General features: G+C 52.1%; 2 protein-coding genes across 4 annotated transcripts in view; both read left to right on the top strand.

Annotated features, from left to right (window-relative positions):
* The window catches only part of slc38a5b (solute carrier family 38 member 5b), a 34,446-nt gene extending 28,018 nt beyond the window's left edge, over positions 1 to 6,428 (top strand). For all 3 annotated transcript variants that reach the window (XM_088623689.1, XM_088623687.1, XM_088623690.1), the window contains 5 exons: positions 315 to 415; positions 1,375 to 1,499; positions 2,256 to 2,400; positions 2,898 to 3,001; positions 4,220 to 6,428. In XM_088623689.1, the coding sequence (XP_088479815.1) occupies positions 315 to 415; positions 1,375 to 1,499; positions 2,256 to 2,400; positions 2,898 to 3,001; positions 4,220 to 4,324 (580 nt within the window). In that variant the 3' untranslated portion in view covers positions 4,325 to 6,428. The remainder of the gene's footprint in view (positions 1 to 314; positions 416 to 1,374; positions 1,500 to 2,255; positions 2,401 to 2,897; positions 3,002 to 4,219) is intronic.
* A 1,165-nt stretch (positions 6,429 to 7,593) lies between these two features.
* On the top strand, positions 7,594 to 24,754 carry wasb (WASP actin nucleation promoting factor b). Its single transcript, XM_088623686.1, has 12 exons — positions 7,594 to 7,891; positions 16,156 to 16,296; positions 16,558 to 16,644; positions 16,928 to 17,024; positions 17,540 to 17,581; positions 18,156 to 18,197; positions 18,723 to 18,927; positions 20,254 to 20,296; positions 20,888 to 21,041; positions 21,236 to 21,720; positions 23,004 to 23,115; positions 23,543 to 24,754. Exons 1-12 carry the CDS (start codon positions 7,784 to 7,786, stop codon positions 23,596 to 23,598), a joined length of 1,572 nt encoding a protein of 523 aa, XP_088479812.1. The 5' UTR covers positions 7,594 to 7,783; the 3' UTR covers positions 23,599 to 24,754.
* Positions 24,755 to 25,024: the final 270 nt, after the last annotated feature.

Raw genomic sequence — 25,024 nt, 5'->3', positions numbered from 1 at the left:
GGTGAGCTCAGGAGAGATGTCATGTTGGGAGACAAGGGGGTCAGGGATATTAGTGCCTTCTGCACCTGCAGTACTTGCAGGCAAGATCCAGGCACCCAGGCAAATAATTAACACTAAACCTGCCCAAGCGAGTGAAAGTGATCTGTAACGGCTGTATGGAGGTAATAACCCTCCTGCTCCCTGCGTGCTGGGAGGGACAGTGAGGTTTGACAGTGGCAGTCTGGGGCGGCCAACAGGAGCAGAATTTCATCACCAGTCCCGCGCCCTGCCCTCTCGCTCACGGGCTCCTGTGTTTCTCTCCCGCCGGCCGACAGGCCCACCAAGAAGCGCATGCAGACCGTGGCCAACATCTCCATCCTGGCGATGTTCCTCATGTACCTGCTCACAGCCATCTTCGGCTACCTCACCTTCTACGGTAAGATGCAGTGGCCTTCGTCCGGCGCACTTTTGATCCGTGACAGTCGGGCCTTTTGGTGGAAGGAGGGAATCATTTCAGAGCCTTGGTTTTGACACTGGCTGCACTTTTGTAACTGTAGAATGATGGGTATAAGTTCCTGTCCTGTTGAGGTTCCCATTAAGAGAACTGCTGGAATTCTCCAGGGTTATTTTCGTATTGTGTCTCTAACCCCACCTAGTGGTCAGAGAAAGACTGGCGGGTTCGGGCTCCATTATCGCTGCTGCAGGGTAGCAGGCCTGGTCTCTCCTCGAATACAGATCTGTCTGTATCTGGTAAAGTAAGACTGTCTCCCAGAGTGTTGAAAAACGAGTGTTTCTGTGACAGGGTGATTTGGCATTTCCATTGGCCTGAGACATAGAGACTCATCGTAGTCAATCGTAGTCACGTGACTGTGTGACGGCATGCCAGTGTCCCGCTCGTGCTGTGGGGAATCCTGGGGTACACTGAGAATCGAGGGGCACGAGGCCACACCAGTAGAGAGCATGCTCACCATCTGCAACACTTGGAAGTTAAGATGTTTTTACATTGTGTTTTTATTATTGCGATACAGTATAAATACAGATGCATTTTTGATGTTCAGAACTCAGAACCAGAGTTTCCAGAAATCATATTTCCAGAAGAAAATACTAATTAGAGTGGGACTGTAATAAACTCGGCCAGCAGGCAATCAACTGAGCATTTCTGATCTACTTGATCAGAAAACAGTACGAGACGAGAAAACCGAGCCCTGAGCTGACAGCTCTGTCCAGGCGAGACCTCGCTGGCACAAGCAGGGTTTCACTGGCTCCGAGGGTCAAAGGTCAAGAGGTCACACGGGTCAGTCCCTGCAGGGGCACAGCAGACTCTCGGGCTAGAACCCCACCCTTAGCACGATATCCAGAGTGGAGCCGGAATAACCCCCCCCCCTGTCTCCCCAGGCAACGTGGAGGCGGAGCTGCTGCACACCTACAGCAAAGTGAAGCGTGTGGACACCCTGATCCTGTGCGTGCGGCTGGCCGTGCTGCTGGCCGTCACCCTCACCGTCCCCGTGGTGCTCTTCCCGGTAGGACAGACCCCCTCCCAGCGCGCCGCTCCGCCGCCGGGCAGCTTCAGGAAACATTAAGGCCCGCCGGCCTGCCCTGCGGGAGCCCTGGAGCCCACGCTCCTCGGTCACAGCGGGTCCCGGTCCGACAGACACAGACACGGCTGTGAAGTCAAGCTGTGAAAGAGCTCGTTTATTTACAGCATGACAGGAAATCGTCAGCAAAAGCCCTTGCTCCTCGTTGGGCTTCAAACTAGACGTCTTCCATCTGCATCGCTAGCTGGGCAGTCTCTCCTTCTGAACCCTTCAGCACTTAACAGAATTGAGTCTCTCTCTCTCCTCCTCTTCCACGATTGCTGATTGCATATCAGAGGATCTGCCCTCTTCTTTTGCACGACAAATAATGACCGAGCCAGGAAGGCTCAGCTTCTGGTTCTTTAAACCATGACCTGACCAATCTTATAGTCTTATACCGATTGGTCAGGTGACTGAGGATGGCAGATCCTTCTCTCTGGGGAGTGTAGTTCAGACAAGAGTTTCCATCTTGTTGAAACTCCCCTCCCTCTCGCAGTCTTCCCTGAGCCTTGAGGTCACACTAAGACGTTGGTGGTTCTCCTAGTGTTGAAGGGCTTCCGACAGGCTTTGAAAATCACCGCCCTGAGACATTGCTGAATGAGCTCTTTGGCTCAAGTCAGCAGCAGAGAGCTGAGATCCTCTTGGCAACTCGGAGCCCACAGGCAGACCTCCACATGCGTGTCCCTTGCTGATCTCCTGCAGATCCGGAGAGCGCTCCAGCAGCTGTTGTTCCCGGGCAAAGACTTCCACTGGGGCCGGCACTGCGGCATCGCCATCGTTCTCCTGATCATCGTCAACCTGCTGGTCATCTTCGTGCCCAACATCAAGGACATCTTCGGCATCATCGGTGAGTGGACACCTCCCTCCAGCCTGGCCCTGCCCCTGCCCCTCTGTGGATACTGGATCCCTGTATACAGGATACAGGTTTGGAGTAACAGGCAGGTGTTGGAAAGCTGACCCAAGAGACCGGGGTCTTCTAGCTGAGCCTGAGGCCTGAGGTCCTGCCTCTGCCCCCCTGGACACTGGTCCAGCTGTGGGACGAGAAGGACTCTGTGTGTTCAAAATCCCAGCTCATACAAATCGGCAGATTTGAAGTTACTTTCAAAAACTCCGAAGCTAACATGAAATCTCCAACAGCTGTTTCTGTGCAGAATGCAATTCGAGGCTGCGTGGTTCTGTTAGTGCTGGCATGATCTCGCAGTCCTGGGCTGGGAGGTGCTGATTCAGGTCTTTAGGGGCCTCGTGTCTCTTCTGAACTTGTCTCACTTCCTGCTGCCAGTCAGGTGGTCACGTTGAGTGGGATCCGAGTGTCTGCTGAGTTCCTGTGTCTCTCCTCCTCTCCAGGCGCCACATCCGCCCCCAGCCTCATCTTCATCCTCCCGGGAATCTTCTACGTTCGCATCATTCCCAGCGAGAGAGAACCGCTCAAGTCACGACCCAAGATCCAGGTAGGGAGCCGTGCTGGAGTCTGTGGGGGAGGAAAAGACCCGGGTCTCCGAGAGAGACCCGGTGTGGAGCAGCTTCACATGGGCGTTTTCCTGTGATCACAAACTGCTGCTATCCCACCAGCTTTCATGCTCGTACCTGTTTATGATGGCTGGCCTCTAGTGGACAGTAAGCTGCAGCCTTGCACTAGGCAATGACAGTATGCTCATATCGATACCAGCCGTCTCCTCCACAATCTAGAATTGTTCTCACTGTGCCCCCCTCCCCCATCTCGGGACTGACAGGTGCTCATCGCCTGGAGGATTCTGCCATCAGCAACACCAGGGGGGAGGGCGCCCCCCCCTCTAAATGGTGCTGAGCCACGTCTGTATGTCGGGCTCCCCACTTCGCCGGGCTCCCCACGTCCCGGCGAGTCCCTGTCCCAGTCAGTGCCGCTTCTCCAGTGGCTCCGTGTAGCATCAGTCACGCGCTGCCCCATGCGCTGGAGCGCATCTCTGGCTCTCCACCACGGACCTGCTGGACAAAGACAGGGGTTTTACCATGCCGTGAATAGCTGGAAGGGATTTCCCTTCCTCTGACTGGAGGTGAAATCTCACACCTATGTGTCCTTGTGGCTTGGTGTTATATAAGCTGTTCAGACTTGCTGGCTGGGCAGGATGGTATCACACCGCTGGGAGGAAAGACGTGGCTGGCTGGCCATACGGATGATGCTTCTGAGACTGTGCCCGTGTTTCTGCCCCAGTATGAGACAGTGGGTGCTCTTAGGTGACAAACCAGGTGCCATGAAACACTTTTTGCAGCACAAAAATCTGCACGAGACACACAGGGGTTAGGGGCTCGACTAGTGCTGATTAATAATAACTGCATTTCCTGTATATTGCTTGTGTCGTTGTGCAAAAGGCCAGACCTCATTGTGTTTTTTTTTCCGTACTGTACGTGAGGCTTCTCAAGGGCCTTTGAGGAAAAAGCTGCAGCCTGAAGCAGCTCTTTCACTGTCGAGCCCACAGAAGCTGCCGCTGCACAGACCGCGGTGAGAAACACCAGTTGCGAATGTGTGTTTCTGGGGCCGCTGAAGGGGAAATGCTCGCTGCTTGAAAGTGAAACCGGAAGCCTGCTGCAGAGACATGTTAGAAGTGTAAAAATCGCTGAACGCGTTCGGGGCTGCTGCAGCGCCTGTGCGCCCTGACCCTCAGGCCCCTCTTCCCTCTGTGTCGCCGCAGGCAGCCTGCTTCGCCGCGCTGGGCTTCATCTTCATGGTGATGAGTCTGTCCTTCATCTTTGTGGACTGGGTGCGGGGGGAGAGCAACAGCCACGGTGGGCACTAGCACCCCTCGACGGCGCCTGGGAAACACAGCGACGTCAGAGACCCCACCTGCCCCCCCCCCCCACCTCCCCTGCCCCCACCAGCTCAGCCCCAAGTCCTTCAACACGCTGGGAAAAAAACTGAAAAGGGCTGGACCACCCGCCGCCTGCCCCCACCCTGCCCATCTCAGTGTCCATTTCCCCCCCTCCTTCACGCCAGGCAAGGCTCTCTGCTGCCCCCTTGTGTTCTGGAGGAGGGGCACACACCTCCTCCCCACAGTTCAGGTGGGTGGCGCTTTCTAAAACAGAGAACGGTGTTATAAACTCCTGCAAAACCCCAAGAGAGGTCTGTGGTTCAGGAATTAACAACAGAACAAATGCACGAGCATCCTAGCCGATGTCGTTCTTGTGCTTGATTGCCAGACTTGTCGGTGAGCGAATCATATTTCTGGACGGTGTTCCCTCCCTCACACTATGGTCAAGAGTCTTAATTCAGCTGTTACTTATTTAACTAAGCTGTTTATTAAAATGTCGACACAGAGTTAAGTTATTTTCCTACGTGACCTTGAAAACAGATCAGCCGTGTTCTCCAGGCGGCACGTGTGCTTGGTGGAGAGTAGAGAGGTTCTCTCTGTCTGAGCCTGGGATGGCCGAGCACAGCGAGCTGCACAGCGGTGAGCTCAAGGAGCCTCTAACTGTGACACTCGACCAGCGATCAGACAGCTGCTTCCTGTTACAAGGAAACACAGACAGAAACAGAGATATGTATTTACGTGAACAGTTCCACCTAGCTGAAGCACACTTTACACTCCTGTCAGAGATCCTGTCCTTGTCTGAGAATTCAAGAGCCTGTTCTTTTAGCACAGTTCTATGAAACAGCTCATTAATCTCCATAAATCTCCCAACTCCTTTCTTGGCGCATTTTCTGCCCAAGTGAGACTTCCTGCATCAGTTTCTGAAAACAGACAACACTTCTCGATGAGACAAAATGACATGTACGAGCATTTCAGCTGCATGTGGAGAGTCGTCATCTTAAAGGTCATTTTTTTATGTTATTGCTGTTAGGACAATGGAGCTTCCCAGTGGCTCAGACAGTACAGTGGCTTGTTTGGAGGGCTATAGTCCAGACACCACCAGTGTGACCGCAGACAGTTGCTTGCCATGAGGGTTTGTGGGTTTAAGTAAGAGACAATATGTCCCCAGATCTGAGCACAGCAGTGACCCCTGCTGGTGTCCCTGAGCGGTGACACTGCGAGAGGTCTGCCCATCGTATTTTAACTGATATGCATGGAGGCACTGGGCAGTACTGCCCACCCACCCCCCAGTCCCAGAGAGCCATAGTTCCTCGGGTGTTAGGGTTCACCCTAAAATAATCAATTCCTAAACTTTCGTACACTACGTATGCAGAGGATTCAGGCAATTAAACAGCGCAGAGACCATTTGAAATACAAAACAGCCAAGACCTCCATAGCCCAACGCCCAGAGCTGGCCATTCCTGGCTGAACTCAATCAAGTAATTGGCTCAAGTGGTCGAGACCCACGTGTGTTCCGAGTCCGCCCAGCCTTCTGAGCGCAGAAACCTGGCCACGCCCACTCGCTCGCTGTCCGGAAGTCTCGACTCCCTGCGGTCCGGTTTCCAACTTCACCTTCATGTTGCCGAGACCGACTACTACAGTGTTTCGACTGCTTTTATTCGAACAATTGTATCACTCCGTTGCGATGCCTTCTACACCACCCGAACTGTATTTTTAGGAACTGTTTTTTTTTACCGAGTCCTCCTGTTACAGGGCGCAAACCTCCACACACTTAGTTCCAGCAGGGGGCGACACAAAACAACAGGCTGCTGTAAAAAAAAATGAAGTTCGCCAAGAGATCATTTCAGCGCATGCGTTTTCTCCTCTGTGAGTTTAATTTAATCGGTCTGTGAACAGTTACACATCATTTCCTCAACAGTTAATCGGTTATCGTTATTGATGGCAGCTACAGTAGACACAGGAGACAGGGGCGAACGGTGCAGTGACGTGCAGTGTTTGGCTCATGTTCACAGGAAGTGTGTATCGTACTGATGTCTTGTCCGACAGCACAGAGGTGCGTTCTGATCTTAATAAAGGTGTCACTCCGAGTGGTCCAGCTTGTTTCTGTGTGGTATTTTATTCCTGAGCTGCTGAGCATTGAAAACTGTTTTTTTTCCCAGCACAGTTATAATGGGAATAGTTCATATCTGTGTCCAATTTTGCAACGTCAACTGTGAAATAACAACAACAACAACAATAATGATCATGATCACAATTATCATCATTGTTGTCATAAATATAAATTATGTTGCTCAAACATATAACTCAGACAGATTTTCTGTGTTTTTCAGTGTATTTTTGAGTTTCCCCAGAATTGCGTAAGTGTGAAAGATCATGCAATGCGTGGTTTTCCACAAGCTTGTCACTTGTGTCAAAATGATTGCTGTCAGGTCTTCAACTCTAAAAAAAAAAAAAAATTAGCCAGGATATAAAACTGTCACCAGACAATTTTTAGAGGTTGTTCTGAAGTTTTTTAAAAACTTCATTTTCTGGACTGCTGCCAAAGAAACTCTGGTTCATGTTACTTTCAAAACCAAGCGTTTCTCTTACTGCAGACCAGCTGCTGGCCTTCCTTCAGCGACGTGGGCCAGGTGGCCACACGGCCTCCTCCAGTTTGTGACCAGTCTTGTGCCGCCGTGGCGGCTGGCTCTGTGGGGACGGGGGAGGTGACACGTCGCTGGTTTCTCACAGCACATCACTGCCTGCGGCGGAGTGGGAGACTCACGATTGCAGGAATCGTGCAGGAAAAGCGAACTCCCTCCCTCTCCCCGACTCGGCCCGATGGCCCACAGCTCGTCATTCTGAGCCCCAGAAAGGCACGTTGTTTCAGAATGCCCTTGCTGTTCCCTCAGACTGAAAGGAAAGGCAGAGAGGGGTCTCCCCGTCACGTTAACAATACCTAACTCGAGGCACATCTTTCCCTGAGCCAGCTGCTCCTGAAATTCCACCAAAAAGCACCCGGGCCGCCAGCAGAGAGAATCCCGCCCGCGTGTTTCGGTGAAGCCTGGCGCAGCCCGTGCGGCCCGCCGTGCCCTCGTGAGCTGCAGGGAATCCCAGGAAAGAAACGGAGAGCACGCAAATCTCCCCTTTCCCTGGCCAGAAAGACACGAAAGACACATCCCCCCCCTTCACGCCGCAGAAAAAAAGAAGAAGTAGCAGAGCTGCTTTTAAACTGTGATCAGCAGTTGGGTGCAGAAGTGTGGTCACCAGCTTCCTGTTCTCTGGCTCCTGCGCAGCTCTGCTCAGAAGGCGAGGCGGAAGCACTCCGAAGCTCTCGGCTGTGGCGCGTGCACCTTCTTCTGTGCTTCTGGGAGCAGGGGAGGCGATTGTGGGCCTAGGATTTTTGGGGTTTCTGCTTTGGGGGGCGGCCCCCCGTGTTTTCTTCAGGGAGCAGCGGGGGTGGACACCATGAGCCGCGGCGCCAAGCCTTCCAAGACGCAGGAGAGCTGCGGCAGCTCCCTGCTCAGCCCCCAGGAGAACGAGCGAGTGTTTGACGTGCTGGGCAGGAAGTGTGTGGTGAGTAGAGCCGGGTCTGTGTGCTGGGGCCCCAGCGGGGCAGCGGGGCGGTCGCCCCAGGGCCTGGGGGCAGCTGTGCGGAGGTACGTTGGGCAGCCCTGCGTGAGGGCTGCAGGAGGTAGTCTCCCGGGCCCCGCCAGTGCTCAGCTCCGCTCCGCATGAGTGGCACCCTGGCTGTCTGGACCCGACAGGTGCGAGGGTGCTCGACAGGTGGGGCCGGGTGCGACGGGCGGGCCGCTGCTCGCCAGGGCTGGGGAAGGTCTGAGGAGCGGTGCCCCGCGGGACCGGGCCCCGTGGTTCTGTTCAGCTCTGTTTGAGCCCCAGTCCGTCCGCGTCGCTTTCTCGAGGAGGGAAGTCAGAGCAGCTGCGCTGGGGCGATGCTCCAGCCTTGTGGAGACACAGGGGGACTGTAGACACAGGTCAGGACTGGCTGGCTCCCAGGTGCCCTGTCTGAAGCGCCTTCTGCTGCCCCCAGGTAACGCAGACAAGCCCTTTGCTTTGTAACTGGCACGCACACTCCCATCACGCCTGGTACAGTGCCCCCGCAGTGCCAGCACCCAGCCAGCTCCGATAGCGCTCCTCCATGTTGTGATTGACCTGTTCCCAGAGGAACGAACCTGTCTCACAGGAGAGAGGCTGAGGTCTCAGGGCCGGTCTGATAGGTATCACCTGGGTGAGAACACTACCAGTAGAGCAGGGGTCAGCTGGTCAGGTGCTGCAAGTACTATGTGGAATTGCTTTTAAAATCAAGAACAGGTGGGTAGTTCTTTATACAAAGAGTTGTGGGAGTGTTGAACAAATCGGCCCGTCATGTTGCTGTAGCCGATTCTCTGGTTTCTTTCCAAACAGAGCAGGACGAGATCCTGGGATCAATTAATCCATTACTAACGACCAATCAGGCTGGATGGGCTACATGGCTCTTCCTGTCTCTAGCTCATCTGCAGGTTTCAGCATGGCTCAGCTCCAAACGACTTAACTGGCCCAATCATTTTCTTCAGCACTGTAATGAAGATGCTTTCCTCAGTCATTCAGCTATAGGCTCGGCCTTTTTTTAACCTTCCTATAGGGCCGCAGTGCAGTGGCTGTAAAGCACCCCAGGTCTGAAGGCCCTCAGGTCTTCTGCTGTAGTGTGGCCAAACTAAGGAGCTCGGTTTGCAAAGATATTGCATTGTTCTTATCTCTCTTCCTATAATTCCTGTTACGGGCGTTTTTCTTCTCTCTTTGTGGCTGTTTCCTCGGGTGCCAAGATAACCCAAAGCTATCGAAGTCGGATACAGATCTGAGGAAGGGGCTTGTGGGAGCTGAAAGGACAAGGGCCGGCTATCCCACAGTGCTTTGTGCCTTGGTCACACTCTACTGGGAAAGACCTCGCGCGGCGCAAGTCCGCCCGAGGCTGGCTGAGCCGTAGGGCTAGAGGAGCAGTGAGCCGTCGGGGGAATTTTACCGTGAAGTCACCTCACGCGTGAACCACGTCTTTCGTTCTACACAGTCTACTGACTCGCCTGCTCCCGGACTTTCTCAAACTCCTTCAGCTCCCCACAACGCTTACAACCCAGGTTAGAAGGACTGTCAGGATCACAGATAACGCGCCGGACCCTGCTGGAACTGCTCGCGAGGAGGCGCCGGGCCGGCCCGGGCCGGGCCGAGCCGCGGCTGCGCTCCGTGTTTCACGCGGGCCGGGGGGTTGCTGCCGTAAACGAGCGCCACGCGTTTCACAGGCACGAGGAAACAACGGGAGGCCAGCGGGATGCTGGGAGTTTCATCGCAGCGATTTCCACAGCTGCTGCGTCGCGGGGCAGGGTACACACACAGAGGAAACAGGGCGTAGTAGCACACCGCTGTGTATTTACACTCCCTAGAAGTTCCTGTTTTTTCTTCTTTTAAAGCCCGAGGCCTTCAACACCGTTCTAGGAAACAAGTAACTTTCTGCAGGCCTCTTTGAGCGTCTCTTGTTCTGTCCTGGATTTAAATATCACTCCCGAGACCGTCTGAGTTTGCAGAAAGCGCATGTTAAGTAGCTGCTAGCAGACGGGTAGATAATGAGGAAGTCGACGCGATGATGCTTAATTTGTTTTATTTCTAAAGGGGGAAGCAGGTGAGGTTTAAAACCATTAGACCTTTAATGGCAGTATTTAGGAACTCGGTCACATTCTGTGAAACAGTCCTGCCTTCCTTTCAGTTTTCGTGTTTGTTGTTGCTCATTTGTTGCCCATCGGTCAAGTGGGTGAATCTCACTGGAACGTCCAGCTGCTGGACCTGTTTTGTTAGGGGGAGGAGTTTAAATGCTGCACAGTGTCCTCAGGCCCATTGGTGGTGTGACACAAATTCTCGCCCTTCACTCATTCCCCCCCCACTCCTGCAACAGCTCTGAAGAGCCTCTCATATTATTATTTGAGAGGACCACTCTCCGTTTCTCTGTAAAGGAGATCACATTCAGGACTGCAGCTCCAGTCAGTTTCCTCCCCTTGTAGGCTTATTCTCATTCTGGCAGGAGCGGGAATTCTGGGATTTGACTTATTTCAGGGAAAAATGTCTAATCATTGAGCATTTCTTGCAACACAGCAGAACATGCATCTCTGTTTCTGTTTCTCCCTGCTTGTCGTGGAAGCACATTTTACTGGATATTTAATGAAAATGCTTTTTTTCCCCTTGTACTCTTCCTGCTTGATTTGCTGATATTGATAGATTTTTCTGGGATACTGATTTCTAGCAAATCATCAGTGTGCTTCAAGCATAATCTCTTTAAACTGTTGCCATTTTCCACTGATATCAAATCTGTTGCCACCCATCCTACACCCTTAACCGTGTCTCCTTCCCTCAGAGTCTGCTCTCCTGTGGCTGTAGCCTCTGTACAGCTTCAAAATCTACTTCAAAGCACACCATAGCACGAGCTCGCTCCCTGCTGGCTCTCAGACCGTTTCCTTCTCTCAGACTTGACTGTTTGAGAAGACGAGATCTGTACGAGCATTTCCTCTTGTAGACGTCCTGACACACTGGGTAAGAGCTGTCATTAACCATGCCTGCCCCTGCAGTTTCTACTGCGGATATTCCTACAGGTCTGTGCTGGTCTATATACCTACCTGTCCCTTTGCACATCACCTCTTTATTCCGTTTCACGTCACAGTGCTGAATGCTAATCGACACTGTATCTGTGGGTGGCACAATGGCAGAGGGGGTCGGCAGCGCTGCCTGGTGCGCTGTCTGTGTGGAGTTGGTGTGTCCCCCACGTGTTCGCGTGGGTTTCCTCTGGGTGCTCCGGTTTCCTCCAATAGTTCAAAGACATGCAGGTACTGTAGGTTAATCCGATTCTGGGAAAACTAGACCCGGTGTGAGTGCGTGTGTGTCTGTGTCTGTGTGTGCCCTGCGATGGACGGGTGTCCTGTCCAGGGTGTGTCCTGCCCTGCACCCATTGCTTGCCAGGATAGGCTCTGGCAGCCCTCCATTGGATGAAGAGGCTAAAAAATGGATTGTTCTGCATCCGGTGGTTTTTCAATGGGCCTGACCTACATGGAATCATCCCTATGGATTCCTCTAGCTTTAGTTCCTGAGCCTGAATACTCTTTATGATAAAAACCTTGTTCTCTTCTGTCTTTCCTGTCTCTCTGTCCGCGTGTGCCTGCTAATACTGCCTTCGTCTCCAGCATTTGAAGTGAGTTATGTTTCTTTGATTTCATTAACATCACAAGGTATAAGTACTTAATTACGAGAAAATGGTTTAGCTAGGTCTGCCTGTGTTGTGCAGTTTCTAATTCAGGTCTGCTAGTGTCCAGGCTGTGGTTGCTGACCTTGTCTTTCACCAGGGTCTGTTCCTCCTTGCTGTCTGGATGTCTACCTCATTTTGTAATGAGCCAGCTCACATTTCCTGTGGCAGCTGCCACCTCACAAGGTGCTGAACAGATTCTCGGCCATCGCTTCCTCCCCAGATCACGAGATTTCTTTTGACTTGAACTTCAGGCCCCTCTTGTGTGCCTGGTGTGAATTTATTCAGTTTGACTTCTACTCTGCGGAGATGCCTCTTCACGTTCAGCCCTGCCTCGTGCTCTGTACAGCCAGTCAGGAGCGAGATCTGTGCCACACTGGGTGGTGTGTAACAACAGAGTACGGCTCTTGTGCTCAGTCTCCTTCAGCCCAGCTCTGCTTTCTAGTTAGACTTCAGAGAGAGATGCTCATGCTGGCTTCGCCCTGTGTGCTCTATTTTAAAGAGCACCTGCTGTTTTGTAGCAGATCCCAATATTTTGAATGATTTCATTTCAGTTCTGTTTCACATCCTGTTGTGCGGTTCTTAACGACGCTCTGCAGTCGGTTTCTACTTAGACAGTTTTTCATGAACTACGAGGAACCTTTTTGTCATCCAAACAAAAGAAAGCAGAGAGGATTCCCCAAGATAGCCTGGGTCAAAGATCTGGGAGGCTCCCTAACGCAACCTGCCACACTACACAAAGATGGCCTGCAGAAGAAAGAGCACAGGGTGTTGTAAGAACACCCACAACAGGCCCACAGCCAGCAGAGCAAATATCAGCCTTGTGCAAGACCACCTACACGGAGCTCCTAGCTGCCAGCTCCTGCTCTGCAAGACTCCACCCTGTTTCACGCATTGTGCTCGTCGAAGCTCATGTAGAGACATTACAGATCCTGCAGGCCCCTGCACAGGGAGGCAGCAGGTCTGCCCAGCCGAACAGTGCAGACGGGCTCCGGAGAGGGCATCACTCTGAAGTAACCCTGTTACCATGGCAGCACCCTGCAACTGCAGTGCACGCCCACCTCCAGCACCAAGGTGTCTGCTCGGCTGCGGCCTTTTCACTTGCTTGCCTTACTGGGACCGTTTCAGGCTGTGTGACTCCTGATCGCTCCCTGCAGGTCGGCCGGTGAGCCGGTCAGCAGCGGGCCAGGGAGTGCGGCTCTTGCTTCTCCAGCAGCGATGTGGTTTGGGTTTCAGTTTCGCATCCTGCCACTCAAATCCTGTACTTGTGTATTCATTTGAGACCTAGGCAGCCAGTGCCTCTAGAAAAACAAAGCCACAAAGGAGTTTTCACCTGCAGAATCAGTCTTGGTCTTCCAAACCTCTCCAGCCCTTTCTCACCCTTCTTTTCTAAACACCTGGTCTTCTGTTCAGAGTATGACCCGGCCGAACACCCACAGCTGCTGACATTTCCCATTTAACCACTAGTTTTCTGTCAGCTGGTTTCTGGCCCTGCTCTGTGTTCCCGCAGTACCTTGACATGCAGTTCTTCTGAGTTTGGTACAAGTCTAATTATATCACCGTGAAGTGTGGGGATTAACATGCATGGTGTACATACTCTGTATATGCGTCTCACAGATGATGATACCGGTTATCAGTGATGGAATGAAGCAACACTGATCAGACAAGTTAATCGTGACTGTTAAATTACTGAAGTGAAAAGGGAGCAGTCTTCTTCCTCAGACGTGTTACAAGTCACTTGTTTTAGTCTACAAAAAGGAGGATATCACTGCTTTAGGGACTGTAAATGACACATTCTGAACAGATAAAGTTACACTGAAGTAACCACTCATAAAGCATTTACAATGTGTGTTGGAAAAAATCTGGCTTCGTTACAAATCACACAATTAATCATTAATAGGGGTCAGCACCAACCAGTTTATCAAGACTCAGTTATGTCCTGTTAATCAATTACAATTTACAAAAGAATTATCCCTAGAATTTGTCCGCTGTAGGTAGTTATTGAAAAGGCGAAAAATACATTACCTTTATTTCCACTAAATTCATAAAACAATTTATTTTATTCTTATATAAAGCCAGAGCATTTTCAAGACATTTTATGGAGTTCGTAACAATTCAGAAGAAATCTCCCTGGAAGATTACAGATAGACAAAGTCCAGACATGAAGAAACCTGCCGATTTACCCCGCCCCTGGAAGCAGAAACCCGTCTCATCTCGGGTCAGCTCACTCAGACGGGGCCCGAGCAGAGCCGCGGGCCCTGTCACTTTAAAGAAAGTCTCACTTCCATTTTCGAGCTGTAGAGGTAGGCAATTCATAGCAGGAAGCCCTGCCAGAAGCCACTTCCCCTGTAGCTATAACCAGCTGCTGCAGCACCGGCCTCACAGGCAAGCTCAGCACAGCGGCTGCTCTGTCTTCCTGTCTGCTCTCTCACTGCCAGGCTCAGGCCCCCCGCCACAGTGCCCCGGCCCCTTCTCTCTCCCTGCGTCCTGGCTGGTCTCCCCTGCTCTGTGAGGCCAGGCACTGCCTGTACCTGCTGGGTCAGGCGAGAGCAGAGTCCGAAGTTCCAGCCCTCATACGCTCCCGTCGTCTCTGCTCCCTGTCTCTCCCGGGACACTGCGTTTCAAGGGCCTGGGAGCCTCCCTGCAGGTGCTCCTCTGTCATGTGCTGGAGGGGGAGGTTACCTTGGGGTTCAAGTGGGGAGCCGGACGCTGGAGGAGAAAGTTAACATGCAGGTTAGGTCAATAGGTAAACCCAGCTTGGGAATTATCCACCCCATACATATTCCAGGTGGAGAAAACTCTGCCTCTCTTGAGGTTCCAAGCATCATCCCCTTTCCTTTTCCTGGGCCCTCGGAGAGCGAGCCTCTCTAACAATAACGACATATCAGCACCCCGACCGTCCGTCCGTCTCCTCATTGTTACTGCCTTCTCACTCTCTGCCTTGTGCAACTGAGTGATTGACACCTGAACAGAGTTTTGTAATTTATTCAAATGTGTGAGGTAATGTGAATGAACTCTTTCACAGCCCTGTACTGTCTGAAGAGGCTTCTAAGTCTGTCTTCAGTGTCTGTATGGTCAAATTTAAGGACACCTACACTTTTCTCTATTTGTGGGCACAGTTTATAAAGACATGCGAGTAGGGGGAAATGCGAGGGGACAGTTTATAAAGACATGCGAGGGGCTGGAAAGGGACAGGTAAAGGTTTATTCCTAAGTAAAGGAAAAGAAGTGAAACACAGCGTTGTGGCTTTCTTCAGGTGTGAAGGAGAGAAGGAATCTAGCAGATAAATAAGGCATTGGAGAACAAAATACAGAGTATTATACAGAGTATTATACAAAATACAGAGTAATATAAGAAGAGTATAACAAATAGAGTATTTAAGAAGGGAGAAAATGGACATGGTGAGAATGAGTGTCTGCTCTCAGGGAGTTTGCACACCAGTTGATAAAGAGACCTCCTTTTCTCCTCCCTTAAAGCTGAAATTGCAATCATTTTGCAGGGGAGAGACACATTAGTTGCTAAAGAGATAGCTCGACAGTTAAAAAGACAGATGAAACCAGAACGTGTCAGTATTTAAACACTGACACCAGTCAAGAGTTCAGCTCACCGCCTTCGTGGTTGAAGAACAAGAACATGCTGTTGTGGCGATGTGGTGTCATGCTGCACGTAACAACAAACTGAAGCAGGGCCAGTTACACACTACAGGGTCTTGTTGTTTTAAAGATTATGCTAAAAAGGAAGGGCAGCCTGTGTTCTGCTCCTGTGATCTGCAGAAGCCACTGTCTGACTGTGAGTCCCAGCAGTCATGTGAATGGGTGAGGTCACTCAGGGCATCAGAACTGCCCTGGGAGCACTGATTCTTCACAGGCATCAGTCTAGCTCCTGACTCACAAAGCAGGGCTTGTTGTGTGCTGTCAGCATGGAGCACAGTTCCCTTTACAAATCACTGTTCCAAGGCCTGTGTTCCAGCCGTAGAGCTCATTGTAGCTAGAGATGGCTGTGCACTTCCAGGCTCAGATCATGAGAGTGAACATGGCTGGGCAGCTCGTTCTATACTCCCACATCTCTTTGTGTAGAGAAGTACCTGTTGTTCTCTGTGATGTGCCACATACACATTAAAAGCAGTTAAAGGAAAGAGGCACACATGAGCATCAGGGGGAACCTGTGGAAACCAGGACAAAGAGCACCTCAGATCTGCGCAGGTGCCCCACTGATAAAGGTTCATCATTGTCCTTGTGCAAAGAGGCAGGTTAGACTTTCCATTTCCGAAAATTTAGCGACTAAGTGACTTGCTACTAAAGCAATATAGTTTTGAAGTTGTTTTTACAAGAGAAGAGCAATTGTCTTAGGTGCAGTGCTCAACGGATTCCATATTTTGAGCAGTTCTAATGCTTTTAATGGGCAAAAATATTGACACACTCCTGTTAGGTGACAATAGCCTCTGTCGGGGTAAGATGTGCAGTGACAGGTGTTATCGATGCACAAGAAAAAAAGACAGAGTAGGATGAAGACCTCCAGCTCTTGCAGCACGCGGACATGACTCTGCCTCCTCTTCCTCACACAGACCATGGCCACCACTGTGGCTCAGCTCCACATGGCTCTTCCTCACAGCAGCAGCTACTGGTCCCTCCAGCACTGTGGGGTGCTGTGCTTCGTCAAAGACAACCCCAAGAGGTCCTATTTCATCCGGCTCTACGACATCAAGGTACTGTACAGCCCCCGCAAGCCCTCTGACTCTCTGCTACAGCACAGCTGCCTGGGGTCTTTCTCTCTCGGGGGTTTTTCATGCGATGCACCAATTGCTCTGGGACAGATCGCAACCAGTTAGCAACATGTCGGTTTGGCTCTGACTCCCTCAGACACAGAACCGCTATCTATCGTAACTCAAGAAGTGCAGGTGACAGATGAGGAGTTGCAGCGGAGTGTGGCTGCGCCTGTAAGGATATTTCTCTTTCTGTGCTCGTAGGAGGGGACAATGATCTGGGAGCAGGAACTGTACAACCAGTTCACATACTCATCCCCAAAGCCCTACTTCCACACCTTCGCCGCTGATGTAAGTAGCTCATGCTTTCAGTCTCTCCCTTTCTGCTCTCGAACTGTCTAGAGTTCCAGCTCTCGACACCCTCTTCTCATTGCTCTTACTGGGGTGGGAGACCTGCAAGGCAAACCAGGCTGCTGCTGTCAGTGGTGCCGGTGGACCAGGAGGTGGCGCTGTTCCCTCTGGAGCAGAATGACCAAACCAGCGCCCCAGTGTGGGGACAGCAGACGCTGACACTGTGCAGTAGGAGGTCTGTTCTCCAGTCGAGGCTTTAAACTGACTGTTTGCTCGGCTGCAGGACTGTCAGGCGGGGCTGAACTTTGCTGATGAGCAGGAAGCTGCCAATTTCCAGAAACACGTGGAGGAGAAGATCAACCAGAGACTGAATCGTCTAGGTAAGTCAGGCTGGGCCTCTGGCAGTGGGAGTGAATCCCACTGAATCCCATGAGTCCAAAACTGAAACACCACATTTCCCAGGTTAGGGTTGCAGATACCCAGAGCCAATCCTGGAAACACAGGGTGTAAGACAGAACTCAATGCCAGGCCGTCACACAGCACACACACACATACTAACACAAACTGTCAAATACACACAGACACACAAAGGAACAACGTAGGGACTCTAACTAACCTCCATGTCTCGGGGAGATGGAAGGAAACCAGAGAACACAGAGAAAGCTCATGTGAACACAGGGAGAACATGCAAACTCCACACAGACAGATGCCCAGGGCTAGAACAGAACCCAGAGGCTGTGAGGCAACTGAATACCTGCCACACCACTGTGCCACCCCAAAAATGAAGTGCTGATAAACTGTAAAGGCAGTGTAAAATATTTAACTGGATTCCCAGCCAGCAGGGGAACTCGGCGTCTGACTAACAGTTCTTCTCTCTCCTTCTTGTCGCCTCCAGAGAAAAGACAGCTTCCTCCTCCTCCTCCTCCCTCTGCAGATGGTGAGTTCCCTCTCTTCCTCAGCCAGTCTCGTGGACTGCAGTTTCCACCTCCGACACCACCCTGCAGGAGGCCTGGGGCCCCGAACCACAGCCCAGGGGACCAGTGCTGTGCACAGGGCTGCAGGGAGCGTGTCTCCACGCCGGGGGGGGCGTGTGCTCATGAAATCTGTGCTTGTGCAAATGAGTTTGCCCCACACGCAGCACGCTGTACTGTACTGGGCCTTTACAGATTCCACCGTGCTGCAGTACACCCTCCTCCGCTCACTGTCGTGAGGAGGCTTTCTCCTCACTTGCAGAGGCATGAGACCTTTGCCCTCTATGCAGAGATCAAACAGACTAGAGGCCTGGAGGCCTGATCCTCTCCGTCCCGGACGAGAGCTTCAGGCCTCTGCTCCTCTGCCCCGCCTGACGGCACTCGCGACACGCCGCAGGGTTTATACCTGCGGTGTGTTTCAGAACCAGTGCAACAGGGCTCAAGACACCTGGAGCAGCGTTCAGTACGGTCAGGAGTCGATGACGGCCATTAACCAAAATGAACCAGCCCACGTCTAAACGAAATGTTTTACCTTTACAGAAAGAAGGAGTTTACCGCCTCTGCCACCACCCAATGCAAACGGTGAGTGTAGCCCCCTGAGGTTTGCCACCTCTTTAACCAAAGAATTGCTGATTCACTTATTATAGATGAGAGCCATGAACATGTTTAATTTGATCTCATATGAAGCAAAGTCCGAGGGGGGTGGCAGTTCAGAGTCCTGGAATCTGAACTTCTGTCCGATGAGCTTCCTCACAGAGCAGCAGAGTGAAGAACAATGAGATGATTCCTCATTCGATCTTCTTGTGAGGATGGCCCAGGCTGTTCCATATGAATTGTATACAGTATGTGATGTGTTAAAATCTGAGAGCTAATAATTGTCCAATATTAACATACTAAGTGTCTTGTATCCAGTGTGTTGTGTGTTGGGTGCTGTATGCAGTCTCCACTGTGTTGTGTGCAGTGTTGTGTGCTGTGTGCAGTGCAGTGTGCTGTGTGCAGTGTGTTGTGTGCCCTATGCAGTGTCGTGACACTGTGTCAGTGGTACAGATGCCACCACAGCACAGAAGCTCTCCTCCTCGCTCACCCCTCGCCCGGCTCTCTCGGCAGGCCCAGCTGCATCGCCGGTGACCCCCGGCCCCTACCCCATGGCCACCATGGACATCCAGAACCCAGACATCCTGGCATCGCGGTACCGGCCCGCCCCTGCGCCGGCACCCGCCATACTAGAGAAGGGGAAGAAGAACAAGAAGCAGAACAAGAAGAAGGGACCCAAGCTGACCAAGGCTGACATTGGGGCGCCAAGCGGGTTCACGTGGGTATCGCTGTGTCTGTGGGGGTGTCAGCACTGTTGTGGGGAGCTGGCAGGACGGGCAGCTGCTGACCGCAGGCAGGAGAGGGACAGGGAGCGCATCTGAACACAGAGCCAGGGGAAATGTTTCTGTACAAATCCAGGATCACAGCAGCTTGTGCCCCTGAACACCACAGACCAATGAGCTGCTCAGTCACTGACAGCAGCACCAGCTACTGATCTTGAGTTCCCTGCACAGCTATCTCTATGCATGGACAAAAATACTAAAATAATAATAATAATCAAAAAGGCACCTTTTGTACGAATACTGCGATGCCTCTCTATGGGAACAGAGTCTATCCCAACAAGCAACAGGCACAAGGCAGGACACACACACTCACACCAGGGCCAGTGTCCCCAGAAGCCAGTTAACGCACCCGTGATGTCTTCCGACTGTGAAAGTGAACCGGAGCACCCAGAGGAAACTCAGGAGAACACGGGGGAGAATATACAAACTCCACACAGACGGGTCCCAGAGAACAAGCGCTATGAGGCAGGAATGCTATCCACTGTGCAACCACGCTGCCCGCAATTTGTATTCGTATGATAAAATGGCTCCTACTACAGCGCTAATTCAATCATCTGTCCCCCTTGTTGGACTTCTCAGCCCACTCTTAGCTGAGCTAAAACGTCGTACTTAAAATGATGAAGAATTATGTTCAGGGTTCTGTACAGCAGACGACGGTGGTTCCCATGGGGCCCCATGATGAAGAATGATGAAATTATTGCAGTATGAATGCTGTCCACAGGGAGTAATTAACTAAGACCCTCATTAACCAGACTGCCGGACAGGTTACAAACGAGCTGAGGCCATTTAGCCCATCCAGACTGGTTACTGTGTCAGCAAGCACAGAGGACTGATCCCAATATAGTGTAATAAAATTTAATTGCCACTGTAAGAACATAAGACCGGTTACAAACACAGTAGTCTGTTTCGCCAGTCTTGCTCTTCTGCTAATTGGTGGTTAATTAATCCCAGGATCTCATCCATCTGTTTCTTGAATGAATCCAGTGTAACAGCTTCATCAATATGGCTGTGTAGCTTGTTCCACACTCCTACAACCCTTTGTGTAATGAGGTGCCTTCTGTTCTCAGTTTTTAATGCACTTCCCTGTAGCTTCTGCATCTCTTCCACGCTCCACAGAATCACTTGCTGAGTCCGATGTCGCCCATTGATTTGACTTTTCCTTTGAGGATTTTTCCAGATCAGCAATTTCTCTGTTATATCATGGTGACCAAAACACAGATGAGAAGTTTCTTCGATCTTATTTCTTCCGTCTCTGTTCACAGCCACGTGTCTCATGTCGGATGGGATCCCAACACTGGATTTGATGTAAGCTTTCCAATTGCTTTCTAAATCTGAATTGCTGTCTGAGTGTTCTGAGAATGATCCAGAATAACAGGTCCACCTGCAGGCACCAGGGCTGTATGGAGCCAAGTGTCCATCACTGTGCTCTGATCTGGACCTCAGCAGGTCCACCTGCAGGCACCAGTGCTGTACGGGGACATGTGTCCATCACCGTGTTCTGATCTGGAAAGCTGACAGCAGCCAGGCGGTTCACAGGCCTGCACTGGGAGCCCCTGGTCTACTGTATGACAGGCAGTCATACATTGTACTCATTGCTGTCTGGGGCTGATACACCACTGCGCTTTATATACAGAGCACTACTCCCTAGCACAACAGCAAGCACAATACAGAGCAGGCTCAAAGAACACACACATCTGGTGTGTCTGTGGTTTTGTGCAACTTCCGGAATCTTTGCTGAGAAAGGACACTATAGTACTTTCACGACGTGAAGATCAGACATTTCCATTGCTCAGCAGAAGGTGCTTATTTGCACCATCCAAGCCGTGTTTGTACCCTGTGGTGTGTGCAGGGCTATAGAGGCCTCCCTAAAAGTGTGCTTCTGTGGAACCCGGGCAGGTGAACAACCTGGACCCGGATCTGAAGAACCTGTTCTCCCGGGCTGGGATCAGCGAGGCCGAGCTGGCCGACGCAGAGACGTCCAAGCTGATCTACGACTTCATCGAGCAGTCGGGGGGGCTGGAGGTGATCAAGCAGGAGATGAGGAGACAAGGTGAGGATCCGGGGGTGGTCAGTGGACCAGCTCAGCTCTCCCCTCCGGGGGCAGCGGGGTGCTGCTCCGGGTGTTCGGATTCCTCCCTTTTCCCGGAGCGCTGGGAGTGGGTTTCAATGGCCTGAGCTTTTTCTCAGCCACGGAGACACAGACACAGTCTGATGGGTTTTTATTGTTCTTCTTTCTGCCCCCAGATCCCCTGCCCCCCGGCCGCCAGGGCCCCCTGCCCCCCATCCCCTCCTCCTCCCCGGCCCCTGCGCCCCCCCCCTCCCGGGGCCGCTCAGGGCCCCTGCCGCCCCTCCCCGGACAGCCCTCCCGTGGCCCGCCTTCCAGGAGCCCCGCGCCCCCCCCCAACCGGGGAACGCCCCCGCCCCCGCCCCCCAGCAGCCGGGGAGGCCCCCCGCCCCCCGCCAGCCAGCACCGCTCCGCGGCCGGGCCCCCGCCACCGCCGCCCCCCGCCGCCCCGTCCGTCTCCATGTCCAGCGGGGGAGGTGGACCGCCCCCCCCGCCGCCGCCCCCCCCTCCACCGCCCCCCTGTGCCGGCCTCGCCCCGCCCCCGGTCCCAGCCAGCTCCGGCTCGCCACGGCCCCCCAGCACTCCAGCGGCCCCCAGCGGAGGAGGAGGAGGAGGAAGAGGAGCCCTGCTGGACCAGATCAGGCAAGGGAAGAAGCTCAAAAACGTAAGTCCCGCCTCCCTCTCGGTCCGGCCAATCACTACCCTCCTCGGGAGTGACCTCACACGAGCAGCAGAGCCGTCGTGATCTTAAGATGAGCAAGACAGGTCAAACGACAGGAGGCTGTTCGGCCCACCTTGCTCATTGCAATTAGAGGCTAATTGATTAAAGGGTCTCATACAGCCGTTTCCTGCAAGAAACCGGGGCTTCGGCTTCAGCAACATGGCCGGGCAGCTCGTTCCACACCCCCACAACCATTTGTGTAAAGTGCCTCCTGTTCTAAGTTTTAACTGTACTTCCAATTGTACTCCAGTTGTGCACAACACTCTGCATGAGGCCTAACTTGTTCATTCTACAAATTTATATCACAACACTACACAAATTCTACACTTGAAACGGTGTATCCTAACGTATCGTTTATTTTTATATTGCTTTCCCACATTGTCAGGGAGATGCAATGTTGTGTCAACATAAACACCCCAGTCCTTTTCATACCTTATCTCTTCCAGCTCAGTGTTTCCCATTTTGAATGAGTAGTTTATGTTTTTACTACCTGCATGCAAAACCCTGCACTTGTTTACGTTAAACATCATCGGCCAGGTGTCTCTGGGGTCCTGGCTTCTGTTCCAGACCTGGGTTTCTGTCCGTGCAGAGTTTGTGGGTTAATTGGCTTCTGGGAAAATTCACCCCAGTGTGAATGTGTGTCTGTGAATGCTTGGTGAGGACTGGTGTCTTGTCCAGGGTGTGTCCTGCCTAGCCCCCATTGCGTTCTGGGATAGGCTCCAGTTCCCCTGTGACCCTGAACTGAAAGAAGTGGTTAGAAAATGGATCGATGGATCTTCTGCTTCTTCAGTGTTTGCTAACCTACCTAATTGGATACCAACTTTAGCAGAATCTAGAGCAGTGACATAAATTAAAGAAGAGCAGTGGTCCCAGTACAGCACCCTGTGGTACTCCACTAACCCTTCCCCTGCGACACTCACAGCACAGGAGATGACACTCAGTTTTCAAACACGCTAAGTTTATAGCACGTTTCTGAGACATTATACACTGCCTGCAACTGCCACCCCACATGACAGCTGCCACGACAGACTGAAGTGGAATGATTGTTGTCCTCCTGCATCGCCCCAGGAAGCTGTCGGCTGGGAAACATGTGTTTCTTGCCTGAGGTTAAGGCGCGTCTGAGCGCACGTTTTCTGAGCTTTCAGCAGGTCAGCTGGGCCCGTGGGCAGGGAATAGGAGAGGTGAGGGCAGGGCAGACTCTGACCCACCGTGCTGCTCCTTCGCAGGTCACAGAGAACCCTGACCTGCAGCCCTCCTCTTCGTCCGAGAGCAACGAGGGGATTGTGGGGGCGCTAATGATGGTCATGCAGAAGAGGAGCAAGGTCATCCATTCCTCAGGTGAGCGCGGAAGTCAGCAGCTTCTGGAGTCACATAACATGTCCTCCCCGGACTGCACAGCGAGTCCCGGGCTCCTGCAGTTCAAGAGAGCGGATTCCAGCCGCTGGTTTGTGTGAACTGAAGGCAGGGGGTCACCCGCCAGGCACATTCCCCAGAGGATCGGTGCGTTTGTGTCACGGCCCCGGAGACAATTCTGTTTTCCCAGGAGGCGGGGGACTGAGGAATCTGTGTCTGTGCAGATTCTCAATCAGACACCAGTTAGAGAAGCAAAGCTGGAAACTGAGCCCTGCAGCAGCTGCTTGTCACTGACTCCCACTGGGAGTCGGGATGGGAGCAGCAGCTCCTTGTCACTAACTCCCAGGGGGGGCAGCAGGTCTTCCTGGCTCAAGTATTAGCTGATCCGTTTTCCTTCTCTGTTCTGTTTCAGACGAAGGTGACGACGACGGAGCCGATGATGAGGACGATGATGAGTGGGACGACTGAATTGAGTTTTTTTTTTATTTTTCCTTTTTCACCCTTGTCTAACTGACCTGCGTCCTGGACCATCAATCGAGGGCGACAGCTCAGAAGAAGTCGGATTTTTCGGCGCAGGTTTTGGAACCGGCGTTATTTCCAGCAGGAAGTTAGAAGGGAATAACATGTCAGTATCTCAGCTCTGCGTTAAGACCCCGTTAACACTCCCACCCCTGAACGTCTTGCACTGATACAAACCTCCAGGCTGCAAAGCTGACAGCTCTCTCTCCCAGGGTCCGCTGTTCGTGTGTCTAAAAGAAACGTGGCTTTGCAATTTCGACGTCCTGTACCTTCTTAACACTTACTAGTGTGAGAAAGAAAGGTTACAACCGAGGCACAACCACTCAGCCCAACTTGCTCGTTTGGCTGCTATCAGCTTAACGACCCAAAGTATCCCATCTGCCCTACTAGGGTGTCAGGGAGTTAGATCCAGACTCCTACAACTCTCTGTGTAAAGAGGCGTCTGCTCTCTTCTTCTGTCCTGAATGTTCTGAAGCTTCATTTCCACCTGGCTTGCCCTCTGCCTTTCAGGATGTTAAGCCCCCGAACCGAGCTTCTATCTCAGGGGTCTCCAACCCTGGTCCTGGAGAGCCCCAGTCCAGTCCACCCTGAAACAACTGTTATTTAGAGATTAGGCACACATGTTTAACAGTTGATCAAACAAATGAGTAGTGTTTCAAGAAAGGGAACCTTGGTCCTTCAGCGCTGAAGGATATTCTGATTTCAGTTCCAAATCATCTCCAAATGATTGAACTGAACACCACCCCCCTGTTTAATTGTTCCAGGCCTTTAGAAACTGCCTCTGAAGCTTACTGGAAAGCTCCCCAGTTCCAGTGTTGGAGACCCCCACGCTGTGTAATAATTTCTGCTTCATAATTACCACGACAGCATGAAAACACGCCCCCATTCCCACTTCCACTCGGATCCTGATCACCCACACGCGGGGCGCTTAGAGCTCAGCAACGTCTAGGGTCCACTGCGTGCTACACGCCAGGGGAACATGGCAAGCCCAGACTGAGGCCGGACTGCTGTTGCAAAACTGAACTCTGTCCCCTGCAGCTGCGTGGAAGACTGTTCCCCAGAAGCATTTCATACAATAAAGCCTTAACTTTTCAGAATCTCCAAACAGTAATGTTTCCTAATTATTGCACAACTGTAGAGGTGTGATGTGTCGTTGGAAAGTGTGCCACACCTTGTTGGTCTCCAGTGCTGATGTTATAAAAGATCTCTTTCAGACTGAAACGTTTCCTATTGGGGGTACTCCAAGTTGCACCCACCTCAACAATAACCTATTTGTTTAATATGAGCTATTGAACACGTGTTTGACAGAACGTAGCCCTTGCGGACTGTAGCTGGACTCCATTGCTGTCTGGTTGTAAAGACGAGCACGGATCTA

The sequence above is a fragment of the Lepisosteus platostomus genome, chromosome 3 (assembly GCF_059453375.1).
Source record: "Lepisosteus platostomus isolate fLepPlt1 chromosome 3, fLepPlt1.hap1, whole genome shotgun sequence".
Classification (NCBI taxonomy): Eukaryota; Metazoa; Chordata; class Actinopteri; order Semionotiformes; family Lepisosteidae; genus Lepisosteus; species Lepisosteus platostomus.
Note: the sequence above shows the minus strand (reverse complement) of the source record. Positions and strands in the feature narration are given on the sequence as shown.